The sequence below is a fragment of the Periplaneta americana genome, chromosome 3 (assembly GCF_040183065.1).
Source record: "Periplaneta americana isolate PAMFEO1 chromosome 3, P.americana_PAMFEO1_priV1, whole genome shotgun sequence".
Taxonomy (NCBI): Eukaryota; Metazoa; Arthropoda; class Insecta; order Blattodea; family Blattidae; genus Periplaneta; species Periplaneta americana.
This window is the reverse complement of record NC_091119.1, coordinates 37,822,727-37,842,570: the sequence shown is the minus strand read 5'-3', so window position 1 is coordinate 37,842,570 and position 19,844 is coordinate 37,822,727. Positions and strand designations below refer to the sequence as shown.

Below are 19,844 nucleotides of genomic sequence, written 5' to 3'. Positions count from 1 at the left end.
CTAGTATGGTTATCACTGCACTACACCACTGAGCACAAGTGATAACGAATGAGGGAAAGGATGATAAAAGTGGGCATAAAAAAGTGGAGAGAAAGAGTGTATTAGGCCGTGTCCTGCATGGGATGCAAGGGCCAGCGGCATGTGTGTCTACTTCAAGCGAATTGAAGCGACAAGATGCTTCACATCTCAGGGTGTCCGCCATGCTAACGCGGACAACAGCGACGAGATTGTCACATGTTTGGTGACATTTTTTTTTAATCATGGCGAGCAAGAGGATATGGGATTTGTTACAAGACAGTCTGGGTGCATTTCTTGTTTACAAGAAAACGAGAAACTCTCCAGTTCGATATGAAAAGACATGTGTAAGGAAAATTCAATCATCTTTATTCTGTTCTCAGGGAGTTTCCAGGTAAATTCAAAGAGTAGGTCTATATAAGAATAACAGAAACTTTTGATTACATGGTGGATACATTGAAAACAAACATATTGCATTTTCCAACAAGCTTTCAACAGCCGATTAGTCATGGAGAAACTTTAACTTAAGATCCTTTTTTGTTTTTAAAGTTTTATAATATGTAACAATTTACCACAGACATTCATGAACTTACCATATTTACTCGCATAGTTACCCCATTTCTAACTGAAAAGCTTTTAAATAGACATGTATTTTAAGTGAGGAGAAATAACGAAATATTTATTTTATTTTCAAATTTCATATGGCAAACGTCTCATTAAATAAGTTGTGATAAAGGTCACTATTTATATTATAACCCTATGATAGAAGACCTTTCAACAAGTGACTAGTATATATATCACAAAAATGTATATGCATATATAACTTACACGAAATATTCACCGCTGCTGCTATGTATGTGTGTGTGTCTCTGTCTCTGTATGTCTGCGCGCGCGCTGAGAGGAGGTTTTTTATGTCTAATGGCGAGTAATTATTCATTCACCCCTATGAAGTCAATTGTGTAGACCAATTCACCGACAAAGTCATTGCCTAGGGTGCGCCATAGGAGGCTGGTATGAAATTTAGAGAGGCTACAGAAGATTTAAGAGAGAGGAAAGGAGTAAGATCGTAATTGAAATATGGAGGGCATAGAGAGGAGATACATAGCCGGAAGTAGAGTGATTGGGAGAGGGAGGGAGAGAGATTGAGTATATGTGCATGTGTGTGGAAGAGGAGGAGAGAAAGGAAGGGACAGTATTTGATGTAGACGAGAAATATTTTCTTAACAGTAACATAAACTAGTTTTATTTTTCAAATCGTCATTGCTTTTATGAAACCTCCTATATGACAATACAGAGCATAATTTTTTTCAGGAGGAAGAAAAGAGTAATAAGATATCAATAGGCCTACCAAAGAAAATTAGATAATTCGGTAGAAAACATTGAGGATCAGTGTAGGCCTATTGATATTTAATTATTTTTTTGTTTGTCTTGAAAATTTATGCTCTGTACTGTCACATGGAAGTTTCATAAAATCAACGACGAAATGACACTGCTACAACAGTTTATCTAGGTCACCAATTGATTGGAAAGGCGTTGATAGTTATTGATTTTCTGTGATTTCAGTTGTGAAGAATGTGGAAAGTGTTTTTCCAACAAGAAGGTTCTCGAATCACATCGTGCCACACATTCAGATGCGCGTCCGTTTGTCTGTTCAGAATGTGGCAAAACGTTTCGTCAGCAGAGTGCCCTTTATGTTCACAATCGATCGCATCAGCCTGATGATGTGAAGAACAGATATCCTTGTGATCAATGTGATAAACGGTGAGTTCAGTGCTTATGTGTATGTTGCAAATTTATAAATGAAAAGTAATATTTAAAAAATAGATTTTAGTGTCCAGATCTAATATATGAAATAATTCTGAGTCTTCGTCGCATTTAAGTACATTTCATGTAATTATTGTTTTGTTAGTGCGTGTGTTCGCGAAAAAGAGAGGAAAAGAGCAGGAAGAAAGAGGAATAGAGAGAGGATTGAGACAAAAAAAATCCGGTGTTTGAGGATAAGTAGGTGGGTGAGGGAAGACTTACGTAACTGATTGACTCTTAAAATTACTCATGATCAATGAACATACAGTGCAACCAACTGACAGAGAGAGAAAGTAAATGAGCAAGCAACAAAGTGATACAAGGAATTTTGGTTTAGCTTGGCTTTACAAGGATCCAAACACTTAGGTACTCCTTGGCCCATATGCCAACAGGTGTCCCGGGAGGCCTGTCATTGTCAGCTGACAGGTGGGCCATTCTGCTTCAGTCCATGATAGAGCCACAAGCCATCTGCACATGAGTAGCCTGATAGAGCCCAGGAACTCGGAGCCCCAAACTCTTCCCAAATCGGTATCGGAAACCCTAACTACCCCCAAGCCTTTACCCCAGCTTATTTTTACTATTGCAGATGATAGATGAAATGAAGGGGAGATGAAGAGTGTTGGTGGAATGATAGAGGGAAATCGGAGTACCCTGAAAAAGCCCTCTGCAACATCTGCTTTGTCCATCACAAATTTCATCACCTGGGATCAAACCTGGGCTGCCTGAATGAAAGATAAGAGTACTAGCACTTGCGCTGCGGATTCTGTGATGAAAGGGATTATTATGCATACCAAAAATAAAATGAGTAAATAAATAACAGGAAAACAAATAATTGTTCATAGTTTTAACACAGTCTAGTATATACAGTCATGAAGCTTAAGTTGTGAGAGTACTAGGAACAATAGACTGTGCAGGTACTATTTCGCATTGTCTGTAATGAGGCGATATTAGCGATCCTAGTGGTTAGCAACCATCTATGGATGCATATTTACTATGTATTGGGCTTCATGACTATATACAGTATACTAGACTTAGGTTTTAATTTATTAAAAAAATTAGTTGTTTAAAAAAAACTTCCTTATAAAATTTTATAGAAAAAGCTAATGAATATATAATAATAATTTAGGTTGGCTGCCCTATGAAACTGGGAATCTACTGATTTGCATGATTTTCCACCTGATTTTCGAATTATAGGACTTTGAATCTTTGCAGATGCCTATTTAGAAGAAAAAAAGGTACATCTATATGTTTGGTAATAATATTATCAGCTTTACTGAGTAACTAGTATGCTGATTTAAATATTTACACAATGTGTTCATTGTGCTGGGAATTTAGAGAGAAAAGTTTTAAGAGGCAGTTTTCCACAAAATTGGTAATATGTATTTGCTCATGAAACATTCTTTTATAATATATGTATAAACATTTTATAGTACCGTGGAAAATTTTACTAAAATAAAATATATTAGAAGAAATCAATGATTTATATGCACACTGAAATTACTACAGCCACATGTCATTATGTAAAATAGATAAAAAAGATTGCAGTAAATAAAGATCACAGTGTCAGTCGTCCCTACACCACTAAATATGTAAACTATAGCCTATATATTGAACAGCATTTTCGCAAAACTAGAAAAGTCTATTTTTCTTAATTTTACAGAAAAAGGTTGTTATTTCCTATTCTATAAATACAAAGTTTGCGTGATTGTTTACAAACGTAATTTCAAATAACTGACATGTCTGTTACATGACATTGTCATTCTGACGTTGTGTATTATATATCTCTCAATAAATGAAGCCAAAATATGAGAAATCTTGCAAAGAAGGAAAAGTCCTTAGAATTATTTGTTCAATTTTGAAACAAAACTACTTTTCACCTAAATAAATGACTCTTAAGGTCCGTACGTAACACACTACACCAAGAACTATGAACTATGTAATATGTGTGGAGACAGCTAACAATGCTTATGTCTTCACACTACAACGAGAAATACATTGCTACACAGTGTAGTCATCTCTGTATAGATAATTAAAGCACGAATTTTATTATGCCAAATGTAAGGCAGTTTGATAAAAAATTGTGTATATAATACTATAATATCTTTGGATTTGATATGCGTTGATAGAAATAAAGTTACATAAATTTGAACATCTGATTTTGTATTAATTGTTCAATTTCATTCACGTAATATAAATTTTATAGGTTGTAATTAGGTTAGGTTACCCTGGGAACGGGATATACAGGTGGTGGGATAGCTATGTTTTAAAAAAATCACTAGCCGACCAATGTCATCAGCTATATCTTATTTCGAGTGTTACTCCATGCTGAAGGAAAGCATTTTCCATAGCTTGACAAACACTTTACATATTTCCCGCTGTAGTGTATTACGGGCCTTAAATTGCTGTGCAGATCTTTGAACTGATCAACACTATTTTCAGCCAGTATTGCGTCAACTCTTCACAGTAAACATGAGATTCAGTTCTGTTCTCAGATGATCTAGTTTAGGAATGAATCTCGAGATTTTTTACATTCTCATTATGAGCATGCAAGCGTTCACCGTTTGAAGTTCAGCTGCTACAAAAGTGGTAAGCAATACAATATATTTTATATGGACAGAATTTTTAAATTGTAAATGCATTTAACATTTCTTTTCCATATTGTACAGTACGATTATTTAGTCCTGACAGTCGCCGGCGATGTGCGCCTAGGTCAGGCGAGTCCATTTAGTTACGCCAAGGGGTGTTTGGGTTATTCACTCACTTGCCTTGGGAGCGATCAGACGTCATGCATGCTGTAGAGCGGTATGTTTCCGGTACAATTAAGCTGTACTGCATTCCTTTAACGACCGCTAGCCCTTATCTCTACTCCAAAACTCTCCCCACTCCTCCTATTACTTCCCTCTTTCGCGTCACTGAGCTGTCAGGACTAAATCAGTCTGTAACTTAAGTGATTATAATTTGATTTTCAATATTTGTGGCTTGTTCACAGATTTTCTACTAAACCAAATCTGGTTACGCATAAAAGAATTCACACAGGGATCCGTAACTTCACATGTGACCAATGTGGGAAGAGTTTTATCCAGAAAGGAAATCTAGATGCTCACTTGCTCACACATTCATCAGATAAGCCTCATTCCTGTCCTATATGTAATAAAGGGTGAGTGTTAAGCATTTGTATTACTGATTGTAAATTACTCAACTTGAAGATTACAGTATTTGACAGATAGTTATATAGAAGTGAAGTTCGACTTAATACAATTTTATCATACAAAGTGAGGATTGGATGATTCTATATTGATTGAAGTTGATTTAAAATGAAGAAAAGTAATCACGTGTTATTATTATAAGGGCTAGAATTTTGATGAAACTGCATCTTTTTTCTAGTAAGCCAGAAAAATTGCTGCTTTAGTATTTATATATATATTGTGTTTTAAACATATTTGTTAGGGCATTTTTTGCATTTTTTGCCTCTTACAACTCATAAGAACATTTTTTGTTTTATTCAGTCATTTTTGGGGTATTTTCATTTAATTTTGACCATAAATTCCCATTATTAATGTAAAATATTATTTATTTCCTTTGATACTTTCTGTACATATTTTGTCAATTAATATCCATTATTTTATATATTATTTTAATTGTTTTTGTACACAAATATTGTCATTTTAACGTAGTACACCTCGATGTAATGGATCAGTCCAACCCCTCCTTTAATATAGACTTCTCTGTACCTGCTAGTTCCGGATAAGAGTGGCCTTGTGGTAACTACATAGAACTGTATCAGGTAAAATAATTAATTAAAGTGTACTACTAAGAAAAATTATGTAAAATTAAATAAACTTGAATATTGGTATTAGAATTTAATTTAATTACTAGTCTAAATATTAATATTGCTACTAAGCCAATTATGTAAGATCAATTTTAGGGCATTTTAAGGGAATTTTTGAAAGATTTTAGGTCATAAATGCATTCTTTTTAGAACATTTTTTCACGATTTATAGGTCATCAAAATCCTAGCCCTAATTATTATTATTATTATTATTATTATTGTTATTATTATTATTATTATTATTATTATTATTATTATTATTATTATTATTATTATTATTATTATTATTATTATTGATCAGATTTTTTGTATTCGACAGATAATGGAGAAAAAATGGGAGTATAAGGGTACAGTGCAGCAGTTATTCATAGATTTCAAAAAGGCATATGACTCTGATAAGAGGGAAGTATTATATGATATTCTTATTGTATTTGGTATTCTCAAGAAACTAGTTCGATTAATTAAAATGTGTCTCAGTGAAACATACAGCAGAGTCCGTAGAGGTCAGTTTCTATCTGATGCTTTTCCAATTCACTGCGGGCTAAAGCAGGGAGATGCACTATCACCTTTACTTTTTAACTTTGCTCTAGAATATGCCATTAGGAAAGATCAGGATAACAGGTAGGGTTTGGAATTGAGCGGGTTACATCAGCTTCTTGTCTATGCGGATGACGTGAATATGTTAGGAGAAAATACAGAAACGATTAGGGAAAACACTGAAATTTTACTTGAAGCAAGTAAAGCGATCGGTTTGGAAGTAAATCCCGAAAAGACAAAGTATATGATTATGTCTCGTGACCAGAATATTGTACGAAATGGAAATATAAAAATTGGAGATTTATCCTTCGAAGAGGTGGAAAAATTCAAATATCTTGGAGCAACAGTAACAAATATAAATGACACTCGGGAGGAAATTAAACACAGAATAAATATGGGAAATGCGTGTTATTATTCGGTTGAGAAGCTCTTATCATCCAGTCTGCTGTCTAAAAATCTGAAAGTTAGAATTTATAAAACAGTTATATTACCGGTTGTTCTGTATGGTTGTGAAACTTGGACTCTCACTCTGAGAGAGGAACATAGGTTAAGGGTGTTTGAGAATAAGGTGCTTAGGAAAATATTTGGGGCTAAGCGGGATGAAGTTACAGGAGAATGGAGAAAGTTACACAACACAGAACTGCACACATTGTATTCTTCACCTGACATAATTAGGAACATTAAATCCAGACGTTTGAGATGGGCAGGGCATGTAGCACGTATGGGCGAATCCAGAAATGCGTATAGAGTGTTAGTTGGGAGACCGGAGGGAAAAAGACCTTTAGGGAGGCCGAGACGTAGATGGGAGGATAATATTAAAATGGATTTGAGGGAGGTGGGATATGATGATAGAGACTGGATTAATCTTGCACAGGATAGGGACCGCTGGTGGGCTTATGTGAGGGCGGCAATGAGCCTTCGGGTTCCTTAAAAGCCATTTGTAAGTAAGTATTATTATTATTATTATTATTATTATTATTATTATTATTATTATTATTATTATATAATTTAATGATACAATCATGCAGTACTGTGGCAGAATCAAGAACTGTATAAAGTGACACCATGTTTCTCACCATATTTTATGGCCTGCTAATATATCATGAACAGTGGTGTGACTGGATACAAGAGTCACTTACTGTTGGATGGTAGCCAATGGCAATGAAGCCATAACAGTCCAGTATTTTTCTGTGATTTTGAGATGAACAGGTACTGTACTCCAGCCAGGAGAAAGTCTCAGGGGAATGAGATGCAGCGGGGTAATGCTGTGAATGAATGTTGATGTCATAAATTCACACACGTGGGTACACGCATCTCCATTGGCTAACTCTCAAAGCACAAATGATAACACTGATATACACATACTTATACTACCCTAGTTACAAAATTAGATCACTGTTAATCTCCTGGTCTTTTAATCTCTCCATACATGAAATAACATATGCAGGAAAGCGCATGTTTTTTAAACTGACGCTATAATGGTAATATTATCTATCTACTTCACTCCAATAGATGACGCAGTAGTAAGCACATTCCTTTCACGGTTAATCTCCTGGTTGGAGAACAGTAAAGCTTCGCAATTTTCCACTGTCACTTACTGTGTTGGGTCAGTTCTTGTTAGCAACTCCCAACAACTGTATCCAATGAAGCATGAGTTTATAGTAGGAGAAATATGATTTTGATGTTGAAACCTGTAAGCATTTCCGACACATCAGAAATATTAAATATCAACACATTACTTAAGGCTTTTAAGGAACTCGGAGATTCATTGCCATTCTCACATAAGCCTGCCATTGGTCCGAATCCTGAGTAAGATTAATCTAGTCTCTACAATCCTAACACATTATTGAGAAAATCTATCTTTTTCTTCATAGTCTTATTTTTTCCACCTTAATTATGTTTTCATCACTTTGTTTCAGAAATTAATGCTGTTAATGATTAAGATTTGCTATAATTTGGATGCAGGTTTAAAACTCCACTTCAGTTGCGGAAACACCAAACAGTACACACGGGTGCCAAACCACATCAGTGCGATGTATGTGGACGTCAGTTCCGAGAGCGAGGGACTCTGAGGGAACATCATCGTATTCATACTGGTGCAATGCCTTTTACCTGTGAATTCTGTGGTAAAAGTTTCCGCTTCAAAGGAATTCTTACAGTAAGTCAGATTCACTACTTGACAATGGGAATAGTTACATTTGTTTAAAGAATTTGTTGTTTGCTATCATGAGAGACATATTATAGAGATATATGAGCCGTTGAGAGCAGAAGTGGTGTAAGTCAAAAATGGGTAATGAGAGTTAAAGTAAACATTCTGTAAAACACAGCGCAAAGTAGCAATTAATATTCAATTTATTTAAACTATTAGTAGTCAGTGGATAGGATGAAGGACATATTAATTGCTGCTTTGCACTGTATTTTACAGAATTTTTACTTTAAACCTCATCAACCAATTTTGACTTACACCACTTCTGCTCTGAACAGCTCATATGATTGAAATAACCATTAATAGTGATTGAATGTTTAGCATGCCCACCTGTAGATTAAAAACTGTGTAAAAAAATAGTAATGATTCAACCAATCATTGAGAATTATTATTTAACTATAATGGAAGCCACTGGCATAGCTCAGATGGTAGAAAGTTATACAGGAATATCTTTTAACTGTCCTGGAGAGTTGCTGCTTCCCACTCTTGTGATTAACACGCTGATGACTCAGTTCCCGGTTGGCGGTCTCAGTGCTAGACTGGCTGCCATATGAGGTGGATGCATACTCCAATACTCTTTAGTTTCTGAGGTGTGGTTAATTATTTGTGTGAAGTTAGTGATTAGTGTGTGAAGTGTTTAGTTCCAATGCCATTTTCAATACGTGAGTGTGTGCATATTCATAATATTTACATAAAATACAGAAAATTTTGTGCGAAAACGCAACCCAAATTCCGACAGAAATTTCCAAACCTTGTGTGAAAACAATAAAAAACCTAACTAAAAATTCAAAGGAACGGGTTCAATAAATGATCGTAAAGAACTACATAAGAGCTGAAATGGAGTCAATCAATGCTGCTGAACTGGTGAAAGTTAATAATAATTTTATAAGAAGGTGTCAGCAATGTGTAGCAGTCAACGGGGACATTGTGAGCATAAAATATTGTGACAGCCGCGTTGGGGGTCGAACGCGCGTCCAGCAGAAGGAAGGGACGCGCGGGAAGACAGGTGGTGGAGAGAGAGGAAGGCGAGCTCCTTGGAGCGCTGGGCATGGCAGAGAGAGGGGGAGAAGACGAGACACTGAGCGCGGCGTAGAGAGGAGAGAAGGGGACGGAAAGCTGCAGGTGTTGCGCTGTGCGAGGTGAAGCGGGGAACGAAACCTCCCGAACAGATGGTTCTGGAAAGCGACGCGAGCTGATCGGGTGGAAGATACTCGAAACAGTACTTTCTGGAAACTATGGTTTAGTAATAAATAGAAGACGCGAAGAAAAGCCAAAGCCAGTTTTAGTTTAGAACAGCGAGTCAGTCTTGTGAAGCAGCAGTGGACGAGCAAGGAAGCCAGCCTTCGAGACTGGAGTTCGACTTGAGGAGGACCGCAACTGTGGCAGTGACCCGGCGAGTGTGGCGTATCCGGAAGTCTTGAGTTCGAGTGCATTGGACTGTCTCTGGAAGTCTTGGGTTCTATATACTGTGAACTTGAGTGAATGAGCTAGAAGAACTAGCCAAGGCAACGAACTGTGAACTGAGAACTGACAGTTTTGTTTTGTAAATAGTGCTTTGTGAACGTTAGTTGAGATTAGCAGTACATTGTTGTTCTCAATAATCTAAGTGAATTGTCAATGTCGTCTGTGGAGTGCAAAAACGAATACTGTGTTGCTGTGTGGAGTGAAATACCCATTGTTGACGGGAGTGTTTAAATTCAGTTATAGAAAGTCATTATTGTTGTGACAATAAAAGTAACGTTATTGTGTTGAATTAAAAGTCACAATATAAGCTGGGTAAGTACAAATAACTGTACATTGCTTGCCTGCCAGGCAAATAGCAGGTGCATGCATAGCAGGAGACAGTTGCTCTGCAGCCGCGACAGGGAAATTCCAACTCTCCGGAACAGTTAAAAGATATTCCCTGTACTTACAGTCTGAGGCTGCGCTTGGATATGGGTCCGAATCTTTTTTTTTTCCCGAGGTTTTCCTCAACTGTAAGATGAATGTTAGGTAAGACTCCTCAAGATTCATCTTGCCGAAATACTTTTTGGGCATCACCAATTTCACCAACACTTGTAAGCTCACAGTCAATACAGCATTGGTAAAAAAGAAAAAAAAAATACTATAAACTTGTAAATCAATGCATTAATAAAAGATTTATCCAATTTTTATCACTGCAAAAGAACAAAAATGTCACGAAGGTGACATATTTTCTCTTTAATTGTTTTACGTATTTTGCAGTAGTTCAGTTACTTTATTCTGTTGAAAATTATATTAAATGAAATGTCGAAAGATCTTGCAGAATGGTAAAAAAACGGACAATAGCTGACACTGCCTTTTATATTTGAACTGATGTAACAGTAATACTTCATACTGCAGAAGAAGTTATTGGTCCTTCGTGCATTGTTATAGTTGGAACTGCTTGAAATATAGTTTCAAAATTTTAAAAAATACTGAAACAAAAGGAAGGTCAGATGACTAAGTGCCGTGAATTTCTAATGCCCTTTGTAGAGGTGTCACAGACATTAAATATTTGAGGATTGGTGATTTAGTCTGATACCTCAGATGCATTTATACAAACTGAGCTACACAATATGATAATAAATATTATATTTGAAATTATCTCTAATAAAAATTAAAGCCCTCAATAGAGAAAGAAAGATAGCAGCACACACAGGCTTGCTTGTGTAAAAATGTAACAGCAATGGGCGAGGGGTGTTTCCAAGCTTGTGTAAACAGAACCTTGTAATGAGATACACAGCTGGAACTCTAAAATGTTATGTGCCCTACCCTCACAAGAGTTGTCAAGTCGTTCATTCTTTTATAGCCTGAATATGTATGTATGTATGTATGTATTTATTCACACTGCAATGGGTATATACCCTGTGGCAGTGGTAACTAATTACACTCAATAATGACAATAATAAACTTATTAATTAAAAATACAATTAATAATAATACTAATAATTAATACTAATAATAATAATAATAACAACAACAACAACAACAGGGAATATACTAAATTAAATGAAACGATCACTTAAAATAACATTTGAAATATTCTAATTTGTATCTTAAAACTAAGATCGAACTAAAACCCACGAGTATGATATGTTCATATCTGCACAAGTACCTTTTAACATTACACTCATTTTGCTGTCAACTCACTCACTGCACTGGAACTACGACACATTTCACTGATTCTATCCTGATTTCACTAACACTTCAAAAACATTTCACTGTTAAAATACTTTGCACTGCCACTATAAACTACAGGAACACGTTTCACTTACACAGCACACTTCACTGACACGACATACTTCTTCACTGATACAACACACTTCACTGACACAACATAATTCTTCACTGATACAACACTTCAATAACAACATATCATTTACACCCTTTAACTGCTGTGTATAATTACCGTCTATTAGTAAGGTCCTTAAGCCTATTTTTAAATGCATTTTTGGTTGTTGGTAAAGCCTTTAGTAAGTCTGCAGGTAAAGCATTCCAGTCCCTGATAGTACGATTGAGAAAAGAAAACTTTCCAGTGTCCGTCCTCTGCCTTCTTTCCCTCAATTTATATGAGTGAATATAGTAATCACTTTCACCTATTCTGGTTTCTAGAGTAATGAATTCTACTTCTAAATGTTATCTCAGCTGGAATTCAGTATTGTTACACTAACAGAGATCTGGAAGATCCTAAATGATGACTATCAGGGTTTTTTTAAATATTCTTTGAAATCAGAGTTTGTGCTGGCATGATAATCTTTACTTTTTTTTGCAGTAGATTCTTTGAAAAGTGATACACTTCTTAAAGTACTCTATTGACTTTTGTAACACTTACTGTAGACTGTTTTCACCAACTTCAAGAGAACAATGGAACAAACAGTTTCAATCTCTTGATTGCTCCGAAACTTCTTGCCACTCAGCTGTTTGCATAGTTAGAAACACCTAAAATTCTCAGAGTGTGGCGTGTCCCTCCAGAGTTGTCTTCAGAAATTTGTTGGTCGAATTTTTCCATACTCTATAGAATTTTTTCGTTGTTCATCTTATTTCATGAACAAAGAAATCTTGTCCACTGCTGTGGAGTAATGGTTAGCATGTCTGACCGTGAAACAAGTGCCCCAGGTTCAAATCCTGATTGGGTTTTTTTCTGGATTTTCCCTCAACTCTTTAAGAACAAATGCTGGGTAACTTTCGGTATTTGAGCCTGGACTCATTTTGCTGGTATTATCACCATTTCACTCAGACACTAGATATAACTATCGCAGTTGATGAAGCGTCATAAAATAAAATAAAAATCTTGCACGCAATAAATTTATTACATTGTATTTTAATTTTTTATCCACTGAAAAATCAAAGTTGTACTTAATTTTTTTTCTGTCTAAAAATCTATAATCCTCAGCCGGGATTGAACCCATAATATTTGGTCTAAGAACAAGTATGGTAATCAATACTCTTTTATAAGAAGATGGTTGGAACATAGACAAGATTAAAGGTACAAAATACAGAAGAAAGAGATAGAAACCAAACCCTAGATGTATTCTATAAACGTGGAGATAGAAACCAAACCTTAGACTCATTCTACGAGGTTTAATCATTAAATTCCGAGGCTGTGTCTGCTATTGGCGAAGGGATCACGTGATTGGCACGCACGTGCAGCAGTGGCACTAGACGACCTTGAAGAGACGCGACACAAGATTTCATTTGCGAAATCACGATGGACTCGAAACTGGAGCAGAGAGCCAACATCAAATTCTTCGGGAAATCGGCAACTGAAACCCATGGAATGTTGAAGCAGTGAATCAGGCGAGGTGTTTTGAGTGGCATTCGCATTTCAGAAATGGCAGAACATTGCTGGAGGACGACGAGAGGCCAGGTCGATCACACACATGCAACACTGCCGAAAATGTCGAAAAAATTGGACAAAATTTGTATAATTATCCTCACATCCATTTTGAACATGAACGACCACCTCTGGACAGAAAACAAATGGATACTTCATGACGACAATGCACCAGCTCACAGAGCTCTTGCAACACCCCAGTTTTGCACCTGTAACAAAATGATTTGACCTCCGACTTTTTTTTTGTTTCCGAAGATGAAATTGAAGCTAAAGGGTCGCAGTTTTTGGCACGGTGGAAGAGATCCAATGCGAATTGTAGAAGGTGCATGACAGGCTTCAAGAACGTGATTTCCAGGAGGTATTAAAAAAATGGCAGCCACTTTGGGATTGGTGTATAGCTGCTCAAGGTGACTACTTTGAAGGGGATGGCAGTCAAATTTAAATCAGATAATTTTATTTCCATTTATGGGACAGGTCTTGGAATTTAATGATCACACCTCGCGTATAAACTTGAGTATACTTTTTTTGAACTCTAGCAATATTGGATATTAATAGACCACAGTCTCCATTCTACTGAAAGAAACGGTAAATGGAGTAAAGAAATTTTATTGTCTATGACTTGACTTCTGCTACAATCATTTTCCACGCCAAAATTTAATAGTCTATAATAATAGGAGATTCAGTTGAATAATATTAGCTGTAAATAAAGTTCAGAACACAACCATAGTTTCAGCAGCAATGTATACAGCAAGGAAATTGTCACTCAGCTAAAGTCGATTAACTCAATATCACATTACCACATATACAGAAACAGGAACAACTGGATAATATGCATGGTAGACCAATGTCAGTAGTCAATGTTGCTCGCTGGCCACTAGTCACTGGACCATACCGACCAGTATCAAGCAAAAGACAATCGAAATGGTGGTAGTAAAATTCACGACTATATTCTTAAATAATTCACTCTAATAGTTAAGTGCAAGGTTTATACAGTACAATGGCAGTGTTTTGAATGCACCAAATGAAAATGCAGATGATGTAAGATCTTAAAGTAGGTTATCACAACGAAATAAAGGGGGGAAAAAGGTGTGTTTCAGGGAATATCATTAAAATGAAGAAAAGTAAATTTCCAGTTAATGTTCACCAAAGTGTTAAGTACATAATTATGACTGCGTTGCTGTTTTATTTGTGATTTAGAGAAAATACCTCGTCTTTTACAAAAAAAAACTTTTAGCAGCCATGAAATTATTCACCGCTGTCATCATATTATTGTTTACCAATATTACGAAACAAAAACTGTCATAAGCGCCTTGACTGACTGGATCATTCTGACTTTCTGCGCATGCGCGGACTTGGATAATAAAACCTAAACTAACCAAACCTAACCTTCGTTTAATATGCAAGATGTGTAACCAGAGCAAGAAGGGATCTTCTTCATTTGATCTGGAAAGTACACACGAGAGGCCATGAGAGGTCTGCGCATACGTAACAGCAAAACTGTTCCCGTCACGAACCCCTCATCTAAGTCACGTAATCTACTCGCAATATTTACGCAAATACTGTACATCTTGTCGCTAACAGTGGTGCTACCTCTCAGTAATGTTCAGAATGAAGACGGTGGGGAGAAAAAAAAATCAAATTTCTCCTTCTAGTCCACACCTGTTGAGTAATGGCTAGCGCGTCTGGCCGCGAAACCAGGTGGCCCAGGTTCGATTCCCGGTTGGGGCAAGTTACCTGGTTGAGGTTTTTTCTGGGGTTTTCCCTCAACCCAATATGAGCAAATGCTGGGTAACTTTCGGTGCTGGACCCCGGACTCATTTCACCGTCATTATCACCTTCATATCATTCAGATAATAACATCAGATGTTGATACAGCATCGTAAAATAATCTACTTCTCCTTCTAACGATGCCACAGACCAATATCATGTCCTTATGTTGGCGACATTGTGTATTTAGTTAAATTTGGTTGTAACCGTAATGGCATGGTACAGAGCTACCATAGCAAATTCTCCAGTTTAGCATAGAAATATTCTAAAATGGACCACCTTTAATGTGATGGACACAGTAGTCACAGAAGGAACTATAATAATTAATAGTAAGAAATGTGCACAAGTGTGCATGAGTTGATTTGTTATTATTCTTTGCTGTATTCGCTAATTGGCTTGATTCTGTTCTTGCATTTTATTATGTGATATCTTTTGCAGAGCTGATCACAGAGTTCGCACACGCATTCCAGACTAGGAGAGTGGTAGTGTTGGGTCTTGCAGAGTTTGTGGTGGTAGCTGTGGGTCGCCAGACTTGTTATTGTATGTCGTAGTTCTAGGTTGGGTCCTGCCCAAGTTCTGTCGATCATCGCGTTCGTGCTGTAGAAGTCAAGCCAAATCTCGTCTCTTTTCTGTCTCCTTTCCTCTAGCAGTCTGGTCGAACTCTCGGTAGATGGCAGTTTGTACCGTAGGTCTTCTATTAAGAAATTTTCCCTCACCAACTCGTAGCCTATTCTCGATGGTGCGTGTTTTGAGATCCCGAGAGCTGCTTTCAAGAACCGCGCTTTGACGTTTTCCATAGTTCTGAGATCTCTTAGGCTTAGGTTGGTTTACATGATGTCAATGCCGTAGGTTATCGGGACAATTTCTGCCTCGAAGAGCCTAATAGCAGTGTCCAGGCTGAGCTGCCTTATATTCTTAATATCAAATATTGCCTTGATTGCTGATGTTGCCCTTTCTTTGACATGGATCCGGAAGGACTTTGTCGTTGTTTGCACTGTTACTCCCAAATATTTAAACGCGTTGGTGACTTTTAGTGGTTCATTTTTGTAGTAGAGCGTGTCGTCCATCTTTCTACCTCCCCTCCTGAACGTCATTTGTACTGTTTTGTCTTTGAACTATAATAATTGAAGAGTATTTTATTAATAAAATAAAATAAAAGTACATTATGCAACGAGTCTATAATGAAGGTAATTAAGAAGCTAGTATGGATATTTATGAAACGAGCGCGAGTTTCATAATTTTCATACGAGCTTCTAATTACCATTATAGGCGAGTTTCATACGACTTTTTATGCTCGACCATATTTCTAACTTGATATTATTAATTTTCTTTGTATCTGACCTTGACCAATGTCCTGTATGTTGTGAGGTGTGCGCAGACGCGAAAGTATTGATTTTTTCCGAGGAACAGATGTCCACATTGACCTTGCTAGGCCATAAGAACCTAAAGAGATAACACTGAAATTAAATTAGACATTGAAAAACGAGATGACAAATTGAATTTATTTGAATATTATTTACAATTAACGCTAATTATTATAGTAACAGAACATAACCTTCTGCGACAGTATTGGATTTCCAGTCTCCGTGACTTTTCGCTAATTCTCTTTCGATTGCATGTCCGAGAATAATCGATACTTGCGGTTTTATAACGGTAGAAAGCTGACCTGTCATTGGCTGAACAGTTGTAACCTGAGTCGTCATTGGCTGAAAGACCTGACCTTTAATGAGTAGGTGTACTTTAATGACATGCATTAAAGGTCTGCTACCAGGTGTATAATTACTTCATTTCGGCATGGTCGAGCATAAAATAAATTAATAATTATTTTATTAATAAAAGCACCTGTGAATTGAGCAGATTCAAATTTGCAGTGAATTAAGTTTTCTTTTTATTGCTCTATAGCACAGTGAAAGTGATAAAAATATATTGGCTCATTACAGACGCATCGTCGCCAGCATACGGGAGAGAGACCGTACTCTTGCTTAGAATGCCAGCATCACTTCACCAACTGGCCCAACTACAACAAGCATATGAAACGTCGACACGGTATAAATACAAGTCACCAGCCAGACCCCAACAAGATAGCGGCGGCTGCGGCGGCAGCAGCAGCTGAAGCTGCAGCAGTAGCAGCGGCAAATAACACATCGCTACCCTCAGTTGTGTCTGCCACAATGGCTACTCACAATATATACGTGAATCAGGGCTCGAACCCAGGACACGACACGGACCAGCATCTTATGAACCGTGGTGACCGTGCAGTGCAGTTCTATAACCCGGCACCTGCACCCCCTTACGGAGCAGCACCGTTGCCTGCAGGAGCTATGTTAGGTTTTTATAATATTCCCCAGTTACAGCAAGGCATGGATACAAGCACCATGGAAATGCTTCATTCTGTGCAGCAGAGGTAACTCACCCCATACCTCATACCCTGTTACAAGAAATGGAAATCTGTAGTACGAGGAAGGTTGTGCCAGGTATTCTGAACTATTATATAAATATTTATTTTATTTACGTACTACAAAGTATTCCAGTGATTTTCAAGATACTGCAATTTCATATGTAATATTTTAAAGAATGCATAAAAATAGTGTCTCAGGCATATTTAAGCAGAAAAATCACAGCATTGCCTCTGCTGTATCTGAAAAAAGCCCTCAGTCCTCTATATTGCTTAAATGAAAGAGAAATCATCTGAGAAAATACTCTCTTCAGGCTTAAGAAGTCAAATAGCAATAATAGTACATTATGCAACGAGCCTATAATGGTAGTAATTAAGACTCAGCTATGTTTGTTTATGAAACGAGCGCAAGCGAGTTTCATAATTTTCATACGAGCGCCTTAATTACCATTAATAGGCAAGTTTCATACGACTTTTTATGCTCGACCATATTTCTAACTTGAAATTATTCATAAGTATTCATGTTATGGTTATGTAAGTGAGGAGTGGAACTGACCTAAATTGTGAGATGTGCGTAAACGCGAAATTAACCTTCTGCGACAGTATTGGATTTCCAGCCTCCGTGACGTTTCCCTAGTTGTCTTTTGATTGCATAATCGAAAACCTGAACTTTAATGAATAGGTGTACTTTAATGACATGCATTAAAGGACTGCTACCAAGTGTATAATTACTACATTTCGGCATGGTCGAGCATAAAATTAATTAATAAACACCTGAAAACATACTGTTTTTACTACAAGATCAACTGTATTAACTATCGTATTTCCTCAAATACAGTTAATACTTCGTCGCATATAGAACCTGCCCATATTTTCAACAACGAATTAAACATTTTTCCTTCATTGTTCTATATATATATATATATATATATATATATATATATATATATTTTAAACTTATATAATCACTGATTAACTTTATAACTTCTTTAATGTGTTAATATTAGGAAATTACTTGACTAACTAGTTTCGAAGTGATATTCTTCATTGCCTAGTGCTTCCGACACTGAAGAATACCACTTCGAAACTAGTCAGCCAGGTAATTTCCTAATATTAACACAATAAAGAAGTTATAAAGTTAATCAGTAAACATTTTTATTTTGTATCATATTGAAACTTGCAAGCATAGTTTAAGGACAACTTTTCTTACATCTTAGTTCTAAAAAGAATAGTGTCTTCACGTTTTTCTCTTATCTGTCATCATTGCATACATAGATGGGCATAATTCATAAAATAACACAGAAGCAGCCGTTATTCAAGTGCTCCCCATAGCGATAGGAGAAATTATACCATATTTATGCATACTTGTGTATATTTTGCACTTTTCGAGGAAATTTCTTCAAATAGTGATATTTAAGTAACACGAGAAATAAAAGGAATAATGCACGACATATTAATACTACATTTTATTCTAATATACGTTAATACATAATACTGGTATGTACATTGTACATATACATTTCAAAATTTTCGAAAATCCTAAGCTGCTTTGATAAAATCAACACCAGTTTTGTGAAATGAATAAGACTATGTAATGTTTTACCATAATTTTACGTATTCAGATATGTTACTTTAAACGAATTGTTGATTTACCAAATGATATTAATTATTCCCTTAGAAGCTGCTTCATTACTGGCCTTGGGCTCATGCTCAAACTCCTCCTTTGTTACGTCATCAGTAGGGCCAGGAAGTTCATACATTTGCATATATTTTTCCATTGGCTGTAATTAATTGCTGATTAATTATCGTCACAAATCATCAACTTTTAAGCTTATCAAACCGAATTTTAATTTGAATATATATGAATATTTTGTCGTTTTTTTTATAAGTGGCCAAACACCTGCATAAAATTGGAATATATCAGTCCCCTAACTGCCCATTGTGCAACTCAAACCAAGAAATGGATTCGGAACACCTCAAAATCTGTGCTTCAGTGGCCGACCATGATAATATCTTTGAAAAATATTGGAGTGCAAGAGGTCAAATGACTTTATTGTCAAACACCTGGCATTAGAAAACAACAACAACATAAATGCATAATATTTCATGATATTTATATTATTGTGGCATATTTTCGCGTTTAAGCTCATTAAAGCTGATTTTGTGTTGCATAAAAATGCATAGTTTGGATTTTAAAAATAAGAACATATTCTATTTTTGAAAACTGGTATTGAATGAAATTATTATAATTATTTTTACCAAAAAAGTATTGAAAGTTTCACGGCACAGTAGTGTGCCGCCCTCAACAATAAATATAAATTTAATCTCATCTAGTTCGATCTATAATGTTATTTCATTTATTGATGTATTGCCTATTATGATTATTATTAATTATTTATTAGTGATATCAAGAAATATAGAATTTTATTAGTGCATATTTATGGCCATACTTTAAGGT

General features: G+C 36.1%; 1 protein-coding gene across 1 annotated transcript in view; it reads left to right on the top strand.

Moving 5' to 3' along the window:
- LOC138695938 (zinc finger protein 892-like) overlaps positions 1-17,739 on the top strand; it is a 44,631-nt gene extending 26,892 nt beyond the window's left edge. Inside the window, exons 7-10 of the mRNA XM_069820339.1 lie at positions 1,579-1,776; positions 4,808-4,975; positions 8,150-8,342; positions 16,932-17,739. Of these exons, the coding sequence (XP_069676440.1) occupies positions 1,579-1,776; positions 4,808-4,975; positions 8,150-8,342; positions 16,932-17,399 (1,027 nt within the window). The 3' untranslated portion in view covers positions 17,400-17,739. The remainder of the gene's footprint in view (positions 1-1,578; positions 1,777-4,807; positions 4,976-8,149; positions 8,343-16,931) is intronic.
- Positions 17,740-19,844: the final 2,105 nt, after the last annotated feature.